The sequence below is a fragment of the Meles meles genome, chromosome 3 (genome assembly GCF_922984935.1).
Source record: "Meles meles chromosome 3, mMelMel3.1 paternal haplotype, whole genome shotgun sequence".
Classification (NCBI taxonomy): domain Eukaryota; kingdom Metazoa; phylum Chordata; class Mammalia; order Carnivora; family Mustelidae; genus Meles; species Meles meles.
The window spans coordinates 98,045,565-98,068,069 of record NC_060068.1 but is presented as its reverse complement, the minus strand read 5'-3'; the positions used below and the strand labels follow the sequence as shown (position 1 = coordinate 98,068,069).

The 22,505-nt window shown below is 36.1% G+C and overlaps 1 protein-coding gene across 1 annotated transcript in view; it reads left to right on the top strand.

Moving 5' to 3' along the window:
* Positions 1-22,505, top strand: part of MTREX (Mtr4 exosome RNA helicase) — a 105,536-nt gene that overhangs the window by 76,623 nt on the left and 6,408 nt on the right. Inside the window, exons 20-25 of the mRNA XM_045998832.1 lie at positions 3,861-3,971; positions 5,238-5,426; positions 11,567-11,730; positions 15,419-15,524; positions 18,085-18,141; positions 19,325-19,487. Of these exons, the coding sequence (XP_045854788.1) occupies positions 3,861-3,971; positions 5,238-5,426; positions 11,567-11,730; positions 15,419-15,524; positions 18,085-18,141; positions 19,325-19,487 (790 nt within the window). The remainder of the gene's footprint in view (positions 1-3,860; positions 3,972-5,237; positions 5,427-11,566; positions 11,731-15,418; positions 15,525-18,084; positions 18,142-19,324; positions 19,488-22,505) is intronic.

Sequence of the window (22,505 nt, the reverse complement as noted above, 5' to 3'; positions counted from 1 at the left end):
TAAAAATACCTTTCCTGGATGAAAAGTTTAAAAATCACATTTTAATTAATAGCCTTGATTTGAAGAAATGGCATTGCCTGAAACTTGTTTAGACTGTATTCACTTAAGTTCCTGACTTCTCTTATTATCTTTCTACCTTATCATTTGCTTATCTTAAAAGGGGAAATTGATTTATGGCAAGCTTGAAAAGATTGGAAAGGTCTATTCCTGCTATTGGTATTCTAACAAGTTTGCAAGAATTACCCACACGATTATTTGGATTTATATAAACCAATCTTATATCATGATGAGTCTGAATTCTCAGTTACTTTATAAGGTTAGTAGGGTTAGAAAGTTACATGAATTACACTATGCAAGTATTATGTTTTTAGATCTCTATGTATAGAGATTTATCATGAGAACTATTCAGTTGGTTTTTAAGCATTTAACTTCTTATTTACAAAACTTAAGTTGTAGGATCTTCCTTTCCTTGTACTTAAGGAGACATTTGTTGGAGGACTTTTGTGGTGTCTTTCTTGTCATTAATGAGAATTACCATTAATGAGAATGAGTTGACCATTTTTGGATAATGTTCATTACGGGAAACAACATTAGAAATTGAGCAGTTTCTGACTTGCTTCTGAATCAAGTCTTTCCTGTATGGTGTTTATTTTGTTTTCAGGGAAATTCTCAAATACTTGTGCTAAATGAATTCAACTTGAAATACACAAAGTGTATACTTCCTGCCTAAAGCCAAGTGAATTATTTTGAGTTTTTCTGCCATTTTGGATTATGTATATTCACTTCAGTGTTCTCTTTCTACTGAAACAGTGCATCTAGGATTTGCATGGGTCACAAACTGGTGTTTGTTTGTTTAAGATTTTATTTATTTATTTGATAGAAATCGCAAGTAGGCAAGAGACAGGCAGAGAGAGGAGGAAACAGGCTCCCTGCCGAGCAGAGAGCCTGATGCGGGGCTCAATCCCAGGACCCTGGGACCATGACCCAAGCCGAAGGCAGAGGCTTTAACCCACTGAGCCACCCAGGCCCCCCAAACTGGTGGTTTAAAGTCAGTTTAGCCCTCATAATGTCTCATTTAAAAACAGATTTGACAGTTTGAGAATAAAAGTTATGTTAAAGGATTATAATCAAATGAAAGTAAACATCCACAAATCCATACTTAGGTAGGTAGGTAGATAGATAAAATATAGAGAGAATGAATCTGTTAGAAAAGTCACTGTTAGGCAGCTACCACGAATGAACTCAGGCAAGAATAGTCCATGGGTGCTGAAACTTGTGAGTTGAAAGTTTATTGAGGAATGGGCTATTTACAGAGTATGAGTCTACCCCTGAGTTTCTTATTAATTGTAAAGGGGAGAGTAGTAACTTTACAGTAGAAAATGCTAGAGATAACCACCTGTATTGAGTAATAAGAGTTAGTATCACCAGTAATGTTGATCAGTGGATGAGAAGAACAAAAAAACATCACCTCTGCCAAAAATGCGTACCCCGAATCTGATGATTCCTTATAAGACAAACTAAAATTCAGAGGCATTCTAGAAAACAACTAGCTCATTCAAAAACGTCAGTAGCCTAAGCAGCACAGAAAAACTGAGAAGTGTTCCAGATTAAAGTAGAATAAAGAATTACGACAACTGAATTTAATTCATCATCCTAGTTTGGATGTGTGGAATGGTGGGAGGGAGGGAGGGTAGTATAAAAGATAGTATTGGGGAAGTAGGTGAAATTTTAATATGGACCATAGATAAGACAATATTATATCAACATTAAATTTCCCTCTTTAATACTTGTACTGTGACTGTGGTGTGTGTGTGTGGAGGGAGAATGATAAAGCACATGGGGCAAATGTAAATAATTGGTGAATCTGAATAAAGGCATATAGGAGCTCTTTATTCTGTTTTTTGTAACTTTTACCTCTGAAATTATATGACAGTGTAAAACCCATAAAAACAAAAAAGGTGGGGAGTATTCTGGATTTAAAAAGATTAAGGAGGGGTGCCTGGGTGGCTCAGTGGGTTAAGTCGCTGCCTTTGGCTCAGGTCATGATCTCAGGGTCCTGGGATCGAGTCCCACATCTGGCTCTCTGCTCAGCGGAGAGCCTGCTTCCCTTCCTCTCTCTCTGCCTGCCTCTCTTGTGATTTCTCTCTGTCAAATAAATAAATAAAATCTTTAAAAAAAAAAAAAAAGATTAAGGAGACCTGACAGCTAAATGCAATAAATGATCCTTGGCTGGATGCCAGATCTGAAATTGGTGGTGGTGGTAGTAGTATCCATAAGGGACATTAATAAGCCATTTGGGGGAATTTGAATATGAACTATATATTAGATGATAATATATTATTGTTAAATTTTTATTATATATGTGGCTATGCAGGAGAATGTGCTTGTTCTTAGAAGATACATGATAAAGTATTTGCTGGTAAGGTGAAGTGACATGTTACCTGCAAATTAATTTCAAATGGTTAAACTAAGAGGAGGAACAAGGAAGGCAGAAAGAAAAAAATACTCCCTCCAAAACCCCCCAAAATCTTTTCTGGAAAGAGAAAAAGCACATATGGCAAGCTGTTAACAGTTGAGAAAATAAAATAGACAGTTTGTTGTATTATTGTTTTGGTCATTTTCAACTAAGAAGTTATAGTTGTTCCCTTTAAATGGCATTCTCTATTTTTTCATTCTTCATCTTTTTCACTTACTAACACTTAACAGATACCTTTTCTCTTTGGTTATTATGTATGATCTGCTAATATTTTAGTTTTGGTATATACAGATTTGTTGACACTTGTTTAATATTTAATATTTATTATAAATAAATAATATGATATTATATATCATATAATAATACATATTATAAATAACAATTTTTTTAAATTTTTTTTTTTTATTTATTTGACAGACAGATCACAAGTAGGCAGAGAGGCAGGCAGAGAGAGAGGGGGAAACAGGCTCCCTGCTGAGCAGAGAGCCTGATGCAGGGCTCGATCCCAGGACTCTGGGATCACGACCCAAGCTGAAGGCAGAGGCTTAACCCGCTGAGCCACCCAGGCGCCCCTATAAATAATAATTTTATTAAAATATGAATTTGGACTTTGAAAGTATTAACTTCTCAGTTTACAGATGCCCTCTAAATTTAAAGGAAGCAAAATGTCATGTCTTTTTAAGATTTTTAAGATTTAAGATTTTAAGATTTTATTTATTTATTTGACAGACAGAGATCACAAATAGGCAGAGAGAGAGGAGGAAGCAGGCTTCCTGCTGAGCAGAGAGCCCGATGCAGGGCTTGATCCCAGACCCCTGGGATCATGACCCGAGCAGAAGGCAGAGGCTTTAACCCACTGAGCCACCCTGGCCCCGTGAGGGAAGGTATTCTTGTCAGGAGAAAGCATTGAAGTTAGTTTGAAGATAGGTGATTCTTTGTTATGTCTAATGGAGTATACTGTTTCTTCTGGTTGAAATACTTTTTTCATCTGCCCTTCATTCTGGCCCATCCAGAGCTTACATGAACCTTACTTGGCCATCTAAAACTAAACCAGGAGTCTTCCCTTCCTTTGTAGTGCTGTTGTACTTTAAGGTGTTCAGAAAATGCCAGTAAGTGAGGACGTGAAAATGAATTCTGTATTGCAGGAATAACTTACGTTTAGGTACCATTTATTTGCCCATTGTTTAGAGGTTGAATTAGTTTTTAGTTTTCAAATACAGCTTCTAATAAGATAGAAGCTTCCACAGTGATTATTATCAACTATTACGTGTGTCACAAATTGTAAATGCAGCTTTGTTTTAAGGATTCAAGCTAAATTTAGGAAATGGCAGAGATTGAAAACGTGCGTTTTTAATTGTAGTGTTCTTTAACTTTTTCTTGGTAGGTTGTTCCAGTTTTGGTACACCTCCTGTCTGCCATCAGCAGTGTTAGGCTTTACATTCCTAAAGACCTTCGACCGGTGGATAATAGACAGAGTGTTTTAAAATCAATACAGGTACGTGTGTTAATTTTATAAATTTAAACATAAATTTTATGTAAATATAAGTAGGATTTATAGCAAGACAACTTAAATGCTTTAAAATGTATCACTGTCTTTCCAAAAAAAACTATAAACACTGCTGTCAGTGGCAGTTCTTTTTAATAAAAAATAATAGCAGATCTTTGTGTAGATTGTCCACTTCTTGAATATACCAACAAAGCAAGTTACTAAAGGAGATCTCATGGAGGAAAACATGGCTACTATTTTATACAAAATATGTTTTGCTTTATTATTTGTTGAGTGAAAATAACTAGACTGTATTAAGAATTTTATGTGTAAAGTCATATGCCAGGAGTTTTAACCATTTTTTAGTGTAGCTAATAAATTAACGAAATAGTTTTATTTTCAGTAGGAAAAATTAATGACATTCTAGAATTTTATTTTCCAGTAGGGGAAGAAAAGGAATTTTGTCATTTATTTAGTCAACAAATACTTGGATTAATATTTACTATGCTGCAAAGACTCTGTACTAGAATTTGAGAAAACAGATAAACAGTATGCTTTCATTAGAGTAGGAATAAGCTGTGGTCCATAGGCAGGCTTCCTGAATTGAAGAATTCTCCTGACAGTTTTACAGAACTTTATGTGGATAACCTTTTTTTTTTTTTCTTTTTTTTTTTTTTTTGATCCCTAACATAGCAAATCCTATTTTACCTTTAAGGCCTAGTGAAGACCCTGAAGGGATCCCAGGGGGATACTAGCCTACAGTGAGCTGTCCCTTCTCTGAACTCACATGCTTATTATAAATCATGTTAAAAAAAAATTTTTTTTTGATAGGGATCTGGAACCCTTTAAAAAATTTATGTCTTTCCACTCCATAGTGCACCCCTAGGAAGCAGCCAAAGAAATCATGAGAAAATTAAAAACGGTTTATAGTTGGGTTGTTAAATACAGCATTATTTATAACAATAAGAGGTTATAACAACCTAAAGATACAATTATGTGTTTGTCCATAAGTTTTGCCACATTCAGAACTATTGAATTCTAAGTACTGGAGTTACTAATAAATTTTACACATCCCTATATCAATAAATCATAGTACAGCAATTTAGAAGGAATTTTTAAAAACATATGCATGTAAAATTGAGCTCCACTTGAGGTGCATTTTTAAGTGCATGTTTCTCTTTGTGCGTAGAAAAACATAGAAGGAAATATTTATTTACTCTTAACTAATCTTGTCTATAAAATGAAAAAAAATAATTTTAAATTTTTTTGTTTTAGGAAGTTCAGAAACGTTTTCCTGATGGTGTTCCTTTATTAGATCCTATTGATGATATGGGCATTCAGGATCAAGGGCTGAAAAAAGTTATCCAGAAAGTGGAGGCTTTTGAGCATAGAATGTATTCTCATCCACTTCACAATGACCCAAATTTGGAAACTGTGTATACGCTTTGTGAAAAAAAAGCACAGGTATGGCAGAAATATTTTTTATCATAAAATCCTATGTATGTCACTAAATTATTGAGTATTTGGTTTTTTATTTTCCTTTCCTACTGGTTTCATCAGCTAAAACGGGGAAATAGCTTATCTTTTAAGGAGACCATCAATTCTTATCAGCAAAATAAGATAAAAATCATTTTAGTTTGGTATTTGGTGGGTTTTCTTCACAGTTTTTTTAATGTAATACAATTCATATAGCATTAGAGTCACCCTTTTAAAGTGTACCGTTCAGTGGTTTGTAGGATATTCACAAAGAACTGCAACCATACCACTGTCCAATTCCAGAGCTTCCATCACCCCAAAAAGAAACCTCATACCAATTAGCAGTCACTTCATATTTCTCCCATCTTACAGATCCTGGCAACTATAAATCTTCTTTCTGCCTCTATGGTTTTGCTTTTTCTGGAGATCTCATAAAAATAATATCCTGCCATATGTGGCCTTTTGTGTCTGTTCTCTTTACTTCACATCTTCAAGGTCCATCCATTTGTGGCATGAATTAGTACTTTATTCCCCTTTAAGGGGGAAAATATTCCACTTATGGATATTCTGCATTTTGTTTAACAGTTCATCAGTTGATAGACATTTGGGGTTTTCCCACTTTTTGGCTGTTATGAATAATTCTGCTACCAACATTTATGTACAAGTTTTGTGTGGATATGTTTTCATTTCTCTTGGGTGGAATTGGGTAGAATTACTGGGTCATATAGTAAGTCTGCTTAAGCTTTGAGAAGCTGTCAAGTTTTTTCCAAAGTGGCTGTACCACTTTACATTCTCACCAGTGATTTATGAAAATTTTTATTTCTCTGTATTCTCACCAATGCTTATTATTGTCTGTGTTTTTGATTATAGTGTTTTTTTTAGTGGTGCGAAGATGTAACAGTTTGGCTTTTTTTTTTTTTTTTTAAGATTTTATTTATTTTTTTGACAGACACACAGCGAGAGAGGGAACACAAGCAGGGGGAGTGGGAGAGGGAGAAGCAGGCTTCCCGCCGAGCTAGGAACCCATGCGGTGCTGGAGTCCAGGATCTGGGGTTTAAGCCCTGAGTCGAAGGCAGAGGCTTAACAACTGAGCCACCCAAGCGCCCCAGTAGTTTAGCTTTTTAGAGTAATTAGCTGTAGTCTGTAACCAGAAAAGCATTCTTAGAGCCATGGTGAATAATGAATTTAGGAAAAGTTTTTCAAAGTGAACACATTCCTTTCCATTAACCACTTCTCTTCAACTAGAATCTTTTGTACTATAGAAGTGTCACTTTCTCCCTGAAACTTACAGCTCCTTACTGGTAGCTTTTTCAGCTTTTATCCCATGCACTTTAACCACCTTTGTCTTCCTGTTTCAAAGATCATTATTTTAAGCTCCTTAGGGTCAGGTATTTCATTTTAGCTTACTTGTACTCTCCCATATCCCAAATGATCGCTTCACAATGTAGATTCCTGCTACTTACTGAACATGCTTGGGAGTGGAAACTTCTTGGCTTAACAGAATAGTATGTTTAAATCACAGTTTTACAGCATTCTTTCTAGCTTTCTGTGAACTAACATAATGGGGCCTCTTAAGACGTGGTTAACGAACATATAGTGCACCATGCTCTCTGGTCCACTAGGAAGGAAATGGAGACAAAAAGCTTTAGTAACTTGTACAAGGATCCTCACTTGGTAGCCTGGCCTTTTCATCTCTCACCAAGACCATTCCATTAGCTCCTTCCCTGCTTCATTTACTTCTGTGTTGCCACCAGAGAGTCATCCGGAACAGGTCCACAGCACAAGAACACAGACTCTTGAGCTTGGTTGAATTGGTGAATAGAAAGCATCCACAGAGAAGGCGGTATGAAGCCACGGAGAGTAACATTATCTGAGCTACTCAGACATAACTGAAAAAGGCCTTAGTGTCTGGCCAAGGGACTGACTAAATAAACTTGCTATGAAAACTCAGCAGCACATGGAAAAATGCTTGTGTAGGTGCATTAAATGCTGATATCAGTGTGGACTGTGATTACAGTTTAGCACAAATAAAACCATACACCAAAAAGACTAAAAGTAAAACCTGAAGTGGTGGTATGTGGGGAATGAGGTTATAGTAACTGTTTTTTCCTTCTTTTCTTTTTTTCTCCCCAGTTGTTTGTAATGTACTTACAGAATATTTTATAATGAGAGAAAACTAGAGTTAACGGGGGAGAGAGGGCGGAAACCAGTTTTTTTATGGCCTCCGAGTGACTGTAGGATAAATTTCACATCCCTTAGCCCTACCTAAGGAGGCTTCAAAAATCTAATCCTTCAACTCTAACCATTTTAAGTACTCACACCTTTTTTTTTTTTTTTAAAGATTTTATTTATTTATTTGACAGAGAGAGAGATCACAAGTAGGCAGAGAGGCAGGCAGAGAGAGAGGAGGAAGCAGGCTCCCCGCGGAGCAGAGAGCCCGATGCGGGGCTCGATCCCAGGACCCTGAGATCATGACCTGAGCCGAAGGCAGCGGCTTAATCCACTGAGCCACCCAGGCGCCCCAAGTACTCACACCTTTTGACCAAGCTTTCCTCCTTCTAGGAATTAAGACTCCAAAGTATGAGATAGTACATGCATATTCTTGTAGCATTGTTGGAAAAAACGAACTTATATAAAAATAACCTCAGTGTTTCATCAGTAGGGAATTAGATGTGTGACTTCTACATATCATGGAAATCAACATGGACATTAAAAAAAAAAAAAGGGAGGCACCTGGGTGGCTCAGTCAATTAGATGTCTGACTTCAGCTCAGGTCATGATCCCAGGGTTCTGGGGTCAAGTCCCATATCTGGCTCTCTGCTCAGCAGGGCACCCACTTCTCCCCCTACCTCTCTCCCTGCTGCTCTGCCTACTTGTGCTCCCTCTCCCTGGCAAATAAGTAAGTAAAATCTTAAAAAAGAAAAAATGAGGTAGGGGCACCTGGTGGTTCAGTCAATTAAACATCTGCCTTCAGCTCAGGTCATAATCCCATGGTCCTGGGATCAAGCCCTGCATCGAGTTCCCTGCTTAGCACTCAGTCTGCTTCTCCCTTTCCCTTTGCCTCTTCCCCTACTTCTTCTTCTCTCTCTCAAATATCTTTAATTTAAAACAATCTTTTAGAAAATGGGGTCATTTTACATGTAGTCTTGGCAAAATGTATTGCAAATGTGTGCAGATAATTTATTAGGGAGGAGAAAAGGAAACTGATCTTACTTCTGTGGGAGAAAAGCTCCTATTACTATGTACTTATTGCTTTTACAGACATGAATATATCTTTTCTTTTAAAATTCAGTGGGAAAAGATCTAAAATGGCATCATCTAACAGAAATATAATGCAAGCCACTTACATAATTTTAAATTCTAAAGTAACCACATTTTAAAAAGTGAAAAGAAATGGGTGAAATTGATTTTAGTATTTTCATTTAACTCAGTGTACCCAAAATACATTTTTTTTTTAAAAGATTTTATTTATTTGACAGAGAGAGAGATCACAAGTAGGCAGAGAGAGGGGGGGAGGCAGGCTCCCTGCTAAGCAGAGAGCCCGATGCGGGGCTCCATCCCAAGACCCCGAGACCATGACCTGAGCTGAAGGCAAAGGCTTAACCCACTGAGCCACCCAGGCGCCCCATATCCAAAATACATTTTAATAAAAATTGAGGAAAAAAAAAATCCTTCACTAGTGGGCCCTCTTCTGCTAACCAGTAAGTTTTATATACCTCTGAGTACTTAGCAGTCTGCTCTGCTCTGCTCATATGGATATCCTCAATCAAGGAAACTTCAGAAAACAACTTTTTTTTCTAATAGACCTGATAAGTTATGCTAGGTAGCAGAGCGTTATCTAGAAAGTGTTCTTATCCTCGTAGCATTATGACAACACATTTGATTGTAGCAGTATAAATAACCAATAAGAAGGGCACCTGAGTGGCTCAGTGGGTTAAAGCCTCTGCCTTCAGCTCAGGTCATGATTCCAGGGTCCTGGGATGGGCCCCGCATTGGGCTTTCTGCTCCCTGGGGAGCATGCTTCCCTTCCTCTCTCTCTGCCTGCCTTTCTGCCTATAAAATCTTTTTAATAAATAAATAACCATTAAGGGATTGGATTCTGAAGGCTGACAGAGTGGTTTTGAGTCCCATCTTTATTATTCACTAGCTCTGATCTTGACCAGTTTACTTAGTAATCTCTCTCTGTCTCAGATTTTTATGTTGGTAAACATTTAGTGTTAGTTACCTACCTTACACAATTGCTATAGGAATGAAATGAAATAATGTAAAGCACCAGAAGTAGGGTACATAGTTAGCTGTCTGTAAATATCCATTACTGACCATGGTCATTGCCTTTATCATTTCTGCTCAATTGAAGCCTAATAAATCATATGTAAAATTATAGTCTTTGAATTTCAACTTCTAAGTCCCTAGAATTTTCTTTTTGTCAGTGTTTTTCTGAATGTTAAGCCTCAGTCTTAGGAATTCGTTATTTTCTTGCTATTGTGCTCTGTGATATTCTTATCCCAGTTGAAAAGTAGGTAGTATTTACTGATTAACTGAATTTTAAAACTTACCCGTTCTGGAGCATGACCTAAAAATACAGTTTCCTTTTAAAGTGTAGAATAAAGACTTTATTCTCTTGGCTAAAGCTGTTTCTAGCTTGAACAACTTTTTTTTTTTTTTTTTTTTTAAGATTTTATTTATTTATTTGACAGAGAGAGATCACAAGTAGGCAGAGAGGCAGGCAGAGAGAGAGAGGAGAAAGCAGGCTCTCTGCTCAGCAGATCTGTATCTGTACATGCGGGGCTCGATCCCAGGACCCTGAGATCATGACCTGAGCCGAAGGCAGAGGCTTTAACCCACTGAGCCACCCAGGCACCCCTAGCTTGAACAACTTTGTGATACAATCAGAAGGCAAAGAGAAGAATACTTCTCAGGATGTCATGGGGGAAATATTGTAGCCAAGAAATAAGACTCATATATCCTCATCTTTCCTGTTCTCTAAGCTACCCCCTGATTTCCAAAGGATGAAAAGCTGGAGCTGATTCTGCTTTGGAAGCATGATTACTTGTCATATCTTGTCTGGGAGAGCCTATCCTAATTTACCACTGACTTTCTCAACCTCTAGCGGGTTACCTTATCTAGCTGATGGCTATCCAACTCACTCCTTCTTGTAGGTCTTTCTCCTTGCTCCTTATTTAAGCAACAAAACCATGCTGTATTCCCCAAGTTCTTAAACTTTTAACAACTCCTAAATTTCCTCCCTGCTTTGCCTTAAATTTTTCACATGGATGTTTTATATTTCCATATATATAACATTTTTGCTGGTGTTTAATTACTACAGATACATGTATCATTCCTCTTGTGTAATATCCTACAAAAGTAAGAAGCTCCAGGTATCCTTGCAAGGTATCCTTATAAAATATTTTCTAGGGTGCCTGGGTGGCTCAGTTGGTTGAATGCCTCTCTCTCTCTCTTTTTTTTTTTAAAGATTTTATTTATTTATTTGATAGAGACATAGCAAGAGAGGGAACACAAGCAGGGGAAGTGAGAGAGGGAGGAGCAGACCTCCCACCAAGCAGGGAACCCGACGCGGGGCACCATCCCAGGACCCCGGGACCATGACTTGAGCCGAAGGCAGACGCTTAACGACTCAGCCACCCAGGTGCCCCAGAACGCCTGTCTCTTGATTTTGGCTTGGGTCATGGTCTTGGGGTGGTGGGATCAAACTCTGCGTTGGTTCCATACTCCGTGTGGAGTCTATTTGAGTTTCTTTCTCTGCCCCTCCCCCCACTTGTGCACACATTTTATCTCAAATAAATCTTCAAAAATACATTTTTTATAATTTTTAATTATTTTAATATTTTATATTTTAATAATTTAATTTTTAAAAAAAGATTATTTACTTATTTATTTGACAGAGATCACAAGTAGGCAGAGAGAGAGGAGGGAAGCAGGCTCCCTGTTGAGCAGAGAGCCTGTTTGGGGCTCCATACCAGGACCCTGGGATCATGACCTGAGCCAAAGGCAGAGGCTTTAACCCACTGAGCCACCCAGGCGCACCTATTTTTATATTTTAAAATGAATAAATCTCATTTTACTTTGTTTACTTTATTGAGCTAACTTTATACTTTTATGTGCCTTAGATTGCAATAGATATTAAATCTGCAAAGCGAGAACTAAAGAAAGCAAGAACCGTCCTACAAATGGATGAGCTCAAATGTCGCAAACGTGTTTTAAGGAGGCTGGGATTTGCTACTTCCTCTGATGTCATAGAGATGAAAGGACGAGTGGCTTGTGAGATAAGCAGGTAAAAACTGGTTGTTCTAGAAAACTGATTTTAAAATTGGATGATATTTTTATACAAGGACTATAAATCTTTCAGAAAAAAAGAGCTGTCTTAAAAATAAAAAGTTTTGGGGCGCCTGGGTGGCTCAGTGGGTTAAAGCCTCTGCCTTTCGCTCAGGTCATGATCCCAGGGTCCTGGGATTGAGCCCCGCATCGGGCTCTCTGCTTGGCAGGGAGCCTGCTTCCTCCTCTCTCTCTCTCTGCCTGCCTCTCTCCCTACTTGTGATCTCTATCTGTCAAATAAATAAATAAAATCTTTAAGAAAAATAAAAAGTTTTGGGGGTGCCTGGGTGGCTCAGTTGGTTAACCATCTGCCTTTGGCTCAGGTCATGATCTCAGGGTCCTTGATCGAGCCCCATTGGGCTCCCTGCTCAGTGGGGAGCCTGCTTCTCTCTCTCCCTCTGTGTGCCGCTTCCCCTGCTTGTTCGTGCGCGCATGCACGCACGCGCTCTCTCTCTCTCTCTCTCAAATAAGTAAATAAAACCTTTAAAAAATAAATTTTAAGTTAGTAAACTACCTTCCATAGTAAATGCAGTTTTTGATGATAACAGTTAGGAAAAGAGCATTAAAAGAATCTCTTCCATCCCACTATTTGATACAAATGCTATTAGCATTTGGATGCATTTTCTTTTTTCTTTATTTTAATGCATTGTGTATTTTTACATATTCATGATCTTAGTTTATACACAGTTTTGTATACTTAATTATTTTTTACAATTTTGAACATTTTCCCGCTTTAAACTTAGTCTAATAACCATTATCCTGTTGTACAGGAGATGCTATTAAAGTTTTGGGCTAAGAAACACAGAATTACAGCATAGCATATTATAGGCCACAGCATAAAACTGGATATAAGATATTGTTTATTTTGGTGATCTTTTGACATAGTACAAATGACCTTAAAACTAAATGACTTGTAACCACAGCAGTCATTTCATTATTTCTGCTGGTTTCTGTGGGCCAGAAATTCAGGAAGGGCCTATTGAATGGTTCTGGCTTAGGATTTTATGTGATTTCCATTAACCTGGAGATACTGTTGTTTTGTCTATAGTTATAACCATTATTCTTACTGAGTTCATAAAAGATGTTTTTGAAACAGTTTCTTAGGTTTTCACCATGGCCCTAGTGGATGGATCTGGAGAATTATAGGCTTGTATATGGTTTCAGATGTTTTTGGGAAAGACTTACTCATTCTTATTGATAGTTTAGTTCATATGTTAAGAACTAATGTCCCCAGGGGCCAGGAGGAGATTGTGTGGTAAACTAGAACAATTCTTTATCACCAAAAGGGGGCAGCAACTACTCAGCCCCAGTTATTACAGAGCAATGGGATAACAGATCTTAAGAAAAGCCAAAAATCCAGAATTTTAGATGAAATCCCTTGGTTTTTAATTGTTCACAAGCTAAATGAGAATAATTTTTTTTAGTCAGTGTGTGAGCCAAATATATCACTTGTTCAAGTTAGATTTGGCATGTCAGCTTCCTGTTTTCCTTAAACCTGCTTTCCCTTTGTAATTAAAGAATTATAGGCACCACAAGATTAATAATTTACCCAGGTCTAAAGCTAGGCCACAGCACTGGTTTACTAATTCATATGCTAGAACTACTGTTAGCGGTATTACTTCTTTGTGATATTATATACTATTTAACAATTAACAGGAAATTTCTCTTGAGTATCTGCAGCTGGATTTAGTCTTGGGAGAATAGTATTGATTTTATTCTAATATAAGACTAGAGAGAGAGTGAGGGAGAGAAAACAGTATCACTTAAATGGAAGTATGTTACGTTTCCCCCAGTATTTGCTTCTCCCCCTGCTGAATAAGACCCAGCCACCAACAGCAAAAACATCCAAGACTCCTCTCCTTCCTTTCTCTCTCTCTTACCATCTTCCTGTTTCCTCCGTCTCTGCCCTTTTTAAATCTTCCCACTGACTAATGTGCCTTCATTATTTCTTGCTTAGAGTACTGCAGAAACCCTCATTTTTGATTATAGAGATTATGAAGACTCAAGATAGAGTTCTTTTTACTGCTTTCCCAGTATTCTTTTCAAAGCACAGATCGTGTAATTTCGTTGTTTTGGTGAAAGTCTCTGTTTTTCCCTATTGCTTTTAGAATAAATGCCATAATTTAATGTGTTACTGCCCTTTCCTCTCTAGCTACATCCCACACTTATTTTTCTCTCAGTAATGACCTTTCCTCACTCCTACCCCAAATCCAATTCCTACATATTTTTTCCTGCATTTTCTGAAACTTCTTGTGAATTTCTCTGATCTTATTTTAAGCTCCTCAACTTTTTTTCATGATTGCCTGTATAACCTGTTAGATCACTCTCCTGCGATTACTATTGTTTCTTCTCTGCATCCCACCTTAGTGGTGTGTATGTAGTAATTTGTAGTTCTTGAAGTACTCTTGCACTATTTGTGTTGTCCTCTTTTTTTTTTTTTTTTTAAGATTTTATTTATTTATTTGACAGAGAGAGAGATCACAAGGAGGCAGAGAGAGAGGAGGAAGCAGGCTCCCCGTGGAGCAGAGAGCCCGATGCAGGGCTCGATCCCAGGACCCTGAGATCATGACCTGAGCCGAAGGCAGCGGCTTAATCCACTGAACCACCCAGGCGCCCCTGTGTTGTCCTCTTTTTGACTTAACTCTCATTTTACCACCAGGAACCCAAATTGAGTTTTTTACTCTTAAAGATTGATAGCTTGTGACTTTATTCTTTTTTTAGAAGTCAAAAAATAAAAGTTAGCTTGTTTTTTTTTTTTTAAATAGAGGTAACACCCTCGAAATTATCAAATGGGTCTATTAAACCCTTTTATAAATGTAAGGTACATTGTTGAACCTTGATTACAGAATTCTAGAAACACTATCTTTTTAGTCTTTTGTAGCTTCCATTGAGCACACTTGAGCATTCAGATTTTTTTGTTTTCCATCCATGATGGCAGAGAGAAAATAGTAAAGATATTTTGCAGTTATTACACAAATCAGAAGATAACAGTGATGATGGTGAAATTAATCATATAGCAAAATCTTAGACTGTCAGGTAAATTCTCAAACTGAAGAATCAGTGAGTGAATAATATATCTCTAAAGACAAAAAGAAAATTTTAGGATTATTTTACTTTCCTTTCTGTTCAGAAAGCAGGAGTTATGTAATGTTTTGTGCTAGGAACTTGGACCATTCCATTTTACTAAAAGGACTTGTGACAATAGTCTTTTATTATTTGTTTGCTAAGTTGTCCTTGACAGTTTTTAAAAGACAGTTGTAAATACAAGGAAATTGTTAAGAAAAAGATGGAGAGATTTTAAAAAAAAAAAATCTGTTGGATTGATCATTCTAATCTTTATGATGTAAACCTGAATATGGGGACGCCTGGGTGGCTCAGTGGGTTAAGCCTCTGCCTTCGGCTCAGGTCATGATCCCAGGGTCCTGGGATCGAGCCCCGCATCGGGATCTCTGCTCCGCGGGGAGCCTGCTTCCTCCTCTCTCTCTGCCTGCCTCTCTGCCTAGTTGTGATTTCTCTCTGTCAAATAAATAAAATATTATTTAAAAAAAAAGAAAAAAAATTTTTCTATATTTTAAGCACATATATATACATTTTGTATTTTTATATTATGACATTTGATTTTTTTTTTTTTTTTTGTGGTGATCTAGTGCTGATGAGCTCCTTCTAACTGAGATGATGTTTAATGGCCTTTTCAATGACCTGTCTGCAGAACAGGCAACGGCACTACTTAGCTGCTTTGTGTTTCAAGAGAATGTGAGTTAATAGATTCAACATACCTTACTTATTAATTCACACATCCTGTAATGTAAATATTATTATGGATATTTTTAATTATAAAAGTGTTTCATATTTACACATTATGGCTAATATTAATCAGAAATCACTATTTTAACACAAATATCTAAGAGAATATTAAATAATTAAATACATATTATCAGAAAGAGTGAAATAAGATTTTATTTGTGGATAGTCGTTAATCATATTCCAAGCCTTTAATTTCTTCTGTAACCCAGTGCATTGTTTGAAGATCTGGTCTGGTCAGATCGTCCTAGAAAGAAGAGGATGAAAGAATGAAAATAAAATTAGGCAAAAGAGTGAAAATAAGAGGGGGTAGTGAGGTTAAATTAATATCTCTCCTGATTTGAAGATGAAGCATCTGATTATGAAGCAACTGATTTTCTGAGTGGCTGAAGTCTTAGTTGTCATAGGTAAGGTTTGAGGGTAGCGGCTGTGGATTCTCGTTGCTGGTTTTTGCAGTACTTTTTTCATTGAGTGGTTTCACAGTAATTTTTTCATTGAGTAGTTAGTTTGCTTTCAGCAACTCTTAAAAATCAGAAAATGGGGGCACCTGCATGGCTCAGTGGGTTAAGCCTCTGCCTTCGGCTCAGGTCATGATCTCAGAGTCCTGGGATTGAGGCCCACATCAGGCTCTCTGCTCTACATGGAACCTGCTTCCTCTGCTCTCTCTCATCTGCCTCTCTGCCTACTTGTGATCTCTGTCAAATAAATAAATAAATAAAATTTTAAAAAATCATAATAAAAATAAAAGTCCTGTTTTCTGAGAGCCCAAGTATGTACTTCCTCAAAGGAGTTGGACTTAACCAAACCATTATTCTGAAATTTGTGGGCAAGATGTTGCTATATGTGGTTAATTAAGATTTGTTCAGTGAAACCACACTGTGTTATATGTAGTGTCATCAATTCTTGTGGTGGTGCCTTTCAACATCAAGATGGAAAATTGCACTACAAGTTATATGGAATTTTGTTGATACTTTTAGAAGAATGTTTTCTAGCCACATGGAAAGGTTAAACTTAATAGTAAAGTACTTGTTATAAATATGAAGAAGTCTGCTTAATATACTGACTTTTTCAAAATGAGTTCTTTCTAAAACTGTGACCTTGCATTTTTTATATCATTAAGAGTAAAGATTAAATATGATCTTTAGAATATAAATATCATGTAACTACCAATATTTATTAAAAATCTACTGTGTGTACTGCCCAGATCTAGGCACTAGAGATACAGCAGAAATTTTTGCTTTCCTGATAATCGTATTGTATACTAGTAGATGAAGGTAAACAATAAAGAAGTAAAGTATGCACAGATTTGTCAAATGGTGATGAGGGTTTTGGAGGAAAGTGAAGCAGAGGAGGCAGATTGAAAACACTGGGATAAGGTTACTATTTTAAATAAGTGATTAGTAAAGGCCTCACCAAGGGAGTGAAATTTGAATTGAGATTTAAAAAGGAGAGATGAAGGAACAAATTGTATATACACCTGGTGAGAGACCATTGGTGAAAAAACATTTAAGTTATTTTTGTCAGGACCAGTGTCTTCTACTTACATTGACCAGAGAGGAAGTGGTCAGTAACTATTTACCATGGATGGACAGAATAGCAAAGATGTTAAGTAGTCTTGAGTTCATAAACTGAGTTGTTGAGTTCATTGTGACCATTTTGTTTTTTCACCATTCATCATGGTTTTTCTTTTTTTTTTTTTTAATTGGACAGGAATAATACAGAGTCTAGGTCATTATTACATAATATACATATAACATGCACAGGACAACCAGTCCTGTAAATACTGATGCTTAAAATAAAGGCATAACTGTTGCAACTAACCTGTGATAGCTTTTTAAGGGAATTTACCTGTTTAAATCCTGTCTCTCACACACATACATAATATTTTTGTAATAATTTTGTTTTTGTGTAAGGCTACTTTTGTCAGCCTTTGTTCACAAATAACCGTCTTTATTCTAATCACAACAGAATAGGGTTTTGAGGATCTCACCTTTTCTTTCTCTTTGACAGGATAGGAAGCCAACACACAGAATCCAAGCCACTTGTCCAAGTTCATTTGCCCAGTTAGTAATACCTGGGTAAAATAAAAATTGAGAACACTACTTTTAATGTTCTTTATCCCAAATTTTTGGTTTCCACAGAATTAGAGTTGCCTAGGAGCCAAAACTATTTCAAAATCAAACTGTGATAAAATAGTTTATAATAGTTTTGATGTAACTAAACTACTATGGGTGTTTTTATAATATTTGCTCTTATTCCATTCCATTTGTGGTCAAAGAAAATAGCTCATAAACTGTAAAGTTAGCAGTGTAATATTTTCCTCTGAAGTATAATAATATAATTTAGGATGAAAGGAATGGTAATTTTGCTTACATCAGCTAAGGTCATCAGAAACTCTAAATGCTAATAACTAAGGTCTTGTTATTTGATATTGATAGATAATATGAAAACTTTTTTTTGTTACAGTAGAAAACATGTTAAACTTGGGTTTTTACATCCTTTCCTTTTGTAGTCTAGTGAGATGCCCAAGTTAACAGAGCAATTAGCAGGACCACTTCGTCAAATGCAGGTATGAGTATGTTGAACTGCATGCTTTATGAATAGTATATGTAAAATGAGCATTTTTGACAGTCTAATCCTAGTATTTATCATTCCACAGAGACTACTTCCTTCAAGGTTAAGTTTGTTACTTGGTGGTAGTCTTGTCATTTAATGGTGTGTTGGTAACGTCATTTGTGATTTTTACTTTAATAATTAAATATTCTCCCCCACCAGTGTAATAAATTATATTGAGTTATTGTGAGTGTAGATTTAATCCTGCGTAATGTAGATCGGTGATATCAACAACTCAGTGCCTGCATTGTTTTCCTTGGTATTAAGAATGACATCTTAATGGACTAGGATTAGTTTGCTTAAGTTTTTCTATGTCCTTCCATTGTAGTTTACAACAAAATTTTAAAAACATGTTTTATCCTAAGAAATTAATTACCCCTCGGTCCTTAAAGCCCCAGTAGCTTATAGTAATGAATTTGTATGTTCTATGATTTTCTTAGGATGAACTGATTTTATCTACCTTTAACACTAGACAGAAAGAGAGGGAAATATGAACTATATGACACTGAAAGAGAGGGAAATGAATCATAAAAAGAGCCTCTTCAGTGGAACATTTAATATTCCTTATTACTAAGAAATTTAAACTTCTAGAACTAGGGAAGTTTATATAGAACTAGGCAGTTTCGACCTTTTATATTACCAAGGAGAAAAGAATCAATCTAAATATCTCACTGTGGCGGGAAGGGGGAGATTAAGATTTATATTTTTTAAAGCATTATTGGGGAAAAGCATTACTTTGCCATAGGGATTTGTGTCTTTTTCAATCTGTTTGTTATTGATGTCTTTGAGGGTTTTTTTGGTTGCTGTTAATGAAAGACTTAGAGATTAGTTAAATGCTACTCTTGAATGACTTTAATGAAGAGTTTCTTTAAAAAAAAAAAAGTTTTAACTGGGTGAAAATCACACTCTTGATAAATTTTTCTTAATTCAGTGTAATGGGGAAACATTACAGTTGGGTCACTTAGCAGTGGAAAAGGGACTGTAACTACTTAGAAGTACAGCATATCCAAACTATGGGCATAAGAATCTAGGAAGAAAAAGGGGTCTTGTGGAAATCTGGCTCTGGAAACCTAAAGAAAAAAAGTATGCAAGTACTCTAAGTAAGGAAGAAATTTTAAGTAAATCTTTTATCTTCAAAGGAATGTGCTAAAAGGATTGCAAAAGTTTCAGCAGAAGCCAAACTGGAAATTGATGAGGAAACTTACCTAAGCTCATTCAAACCTCACTTAATGGATGTAGTATATACCTGGGCAACTGGAGCTACATTTGCCCATATCTGCAAAATGACAGATGTTTTTGAAGGTATGTTTAAATTCTGTATAGATACATTTCTTTCTTTCTTTTTTTTTAAGATTTTATTTATTTATTTGACAGAGAGAGAGAGACAGCAAGAGCAGGAACACAAGCAGGGAAAGTGGGAGAGGGAGAAGCAGGCCTTCTGCTGAGTAGGGAGCTCGAAGCAGGGCTCGATCCCAGGACCCTGAGATCATGACCTGAGCCGAAGGCAGATGCTTAACGATTGACCCATCCAGGTGCCCCCATACATTCCTTTCTGATACAAGAAATATACTCAGGATGGCATTTCTTTAACTAAATAAGAATAGTACATTATTTTTAATTTTTGGTAGTAAATGGAATGGTAATGACATCACAGATGATCTAGTAAGTCAAGTCCGTGTAAAAATTTTTTTTTTAATCTCTTGGCAGTAATCTAAAGGCTTATTATATTAATTCCACTAAAAGCAGAGCTAAAAATGCTGTCCATCGTTGCATTTCTAATAACAGATTTGACCTCAGTGAGATGCTGTACTTCAGCATGAATCAGATTAATGAGCAGCCTTTTTAAATAAAGTCATTAAGACTGAAGAATAATTGTTATTCAACTGAACAGAAATTTTAAGAAGAAAAAATAAAGGAAGAGGGAATGTAAGAAATAATATTTATAAGCAGTGAAAAAAAGTATCTAAGGGAGACCATTTTAGAAATGTTTTACTCATTTCAAAAAGATGGGCTTATATAGAGAATTATGATAGTGAATGATATTTATCAAATTAGATATTTACATTGACCTTTTTAAAAAATGAAACTAAATGAGCTTGGACTTCAGAGAGTTAAGAGATTATTATAAGAATATTTAAAATGCTATTGTTTGTAGCTCTATTTTAAGAAAAATTGTATTTTTGACACATTCGATATATATACTTTTTAACTGGTATTATTAAAGACTGATCATTTACTGAGTTTATGAATCATAGATTTTTATGATGCATAGGTCAAACATCTCTGCAACAGAATATTAAAATTTTCAACTTTGAGCCTTTACTCTGCTGAACTTCATGGGTTTTAAGGTTTAAAACGTTAAAGTTTTTAAATAGTATATATATTTTTTGTTATGGTCTCTGAAATTTATTTCTAATCCTCCATTAAATGATCATTTAGTAATGTGGTTCCAAAATCTTATTCTGAGTATTCTCTTACTGAGACCATCATCATTTATTAAAGTGACTACCGTGTGCCAGGCATTGTGCTAAGCACTTTATATAATTTAGATCTCATCACCAAAATGGCAACTCAGGGTAGACACTTTACTTGGCACAAGGAAGCTGAGTTTTTTAAAAAGTAAATAATTTCCCCAAGGTCATAGAGGTGTGGTATATGATGGCACTATAATTTAAACCCTAGCCTCTGATTACAAGTCACATGGTAGTTAATAAGTTCATCTAAGCACCATAATGCCTTATCCTTGAATTTAGTGTCACCTAAAGACTTCTTAAATCCTGACCTAGATTGTACCTTCTCCATCCACTGACAGTTTGTGCTTGTAGGAATGGTAAGGAGGTCTGTAGTAGTTCACAGTGGGATGCAGTAGCTGAAGGTATCAGAAGAGGGAAGCATGACACTTGATCTTGCTTATGAACACTGCTTCACACACAGGAACTGAGGTCCATATACGACCGCTTATGTGGTGTGGTGTAAAGGCAATCATACAGCATCCACCACTCTGCAGTCTGGCATCTTTTTGGAACACAAGGCTGAAACTAGTGACTGTTCTATGCCGAAATAATTTTAAGATTTGTTAGTAGCTCATATTTATAAAATATTTGCTTCTCTGAGAAGTCAGACACATGACATAATAGTGGTTCAGAGCAGAGAATAGTTCCTTTTGTTTGTTTGAAGAAAAATTAAGGGGCAACAGACCTGCACATACAGGGTGTCCTAAAAAAATTGTCCTTGTGGACTGTTTTTTCTGTTCTCTGTACTCAAATGGAAGAGTTGTCACAGTATAGGAAGACAGATCAGAAACTGCTAAAATTGATAAGAGTTTGCAGTTTTCCAGAGTCTCCTGGCATTCCTGAAGTCCATTTTGCCCCCTTTCAATTCCTTAGGGCTATTTCTACATCACAGTTTGTGTGAAGGAATCAAAGTTTGAAAATCTGGGGAATTCCATTTGTAATTATAACTTGAAGTTTGTTCTAACATCAGTGCAATCTTCATGTTTTTCTGGTCTGGGTGCCATTGTATCAGCTATACTTTTTCTTTCTAAAATTGGGATGGACTATATATTAACTCTTAGGAATCAAACAGCATAATTAAACAGCAAAAATAATAACTGAGAACCTTGATTTACTTAGGAGAGTATTTTCTTTTTTTACATACTGTGTGCCTCCCCTTTTTTACCGTGCTGTTACTTAGTTCTTCCATTTCAGAATAGCTGTTCTCTCCTCATCTTGTTATTGTACATGCTTTATATAATTGGAAAAATACTATAATCAAAGCTCTAGCCCATAGTCCATTGTGTCTTTACTTTGATGGGCAGAAAATGATTGCACTGGAAGTTTAAAATGCCCTTCACTCAAACCATATTTGTTTCCAGTTAGGTTCTTAATTTTCTTTTTATATGAAAATTTAATTTATATGAAAAATTTCCTTTATATGACATTTCAAGTCATGAACCTCAGAAGTAGTTTTAAGTATTTTTCAAACATTAATTGGCACAAACTAACATTGTAATGATGAATACTGTGTATTTGAGGGGATGCCTAATATAAGAGAAGAACTTATACCGTGATTCAGTTGAGGAATTTTTAAGACTTCATACAAATAATTATTTCCTCTATTATCACCCTGAAAAAAATGGTAAGAATGTAGTTATTTCTTATTTCTGTCAAACTAAATTGGGAAAGCAATTTGAAACAGTATTTGTAGAAGCTCAAGCCTAGGGTTTCAGTCTACTGATCTATGTAGCAGATCCATGGAAGCTTTCAGTGGCCATTAAATTTTATTTCTGTCTGAACAACAGCAGTATTATAGTCTTCACTA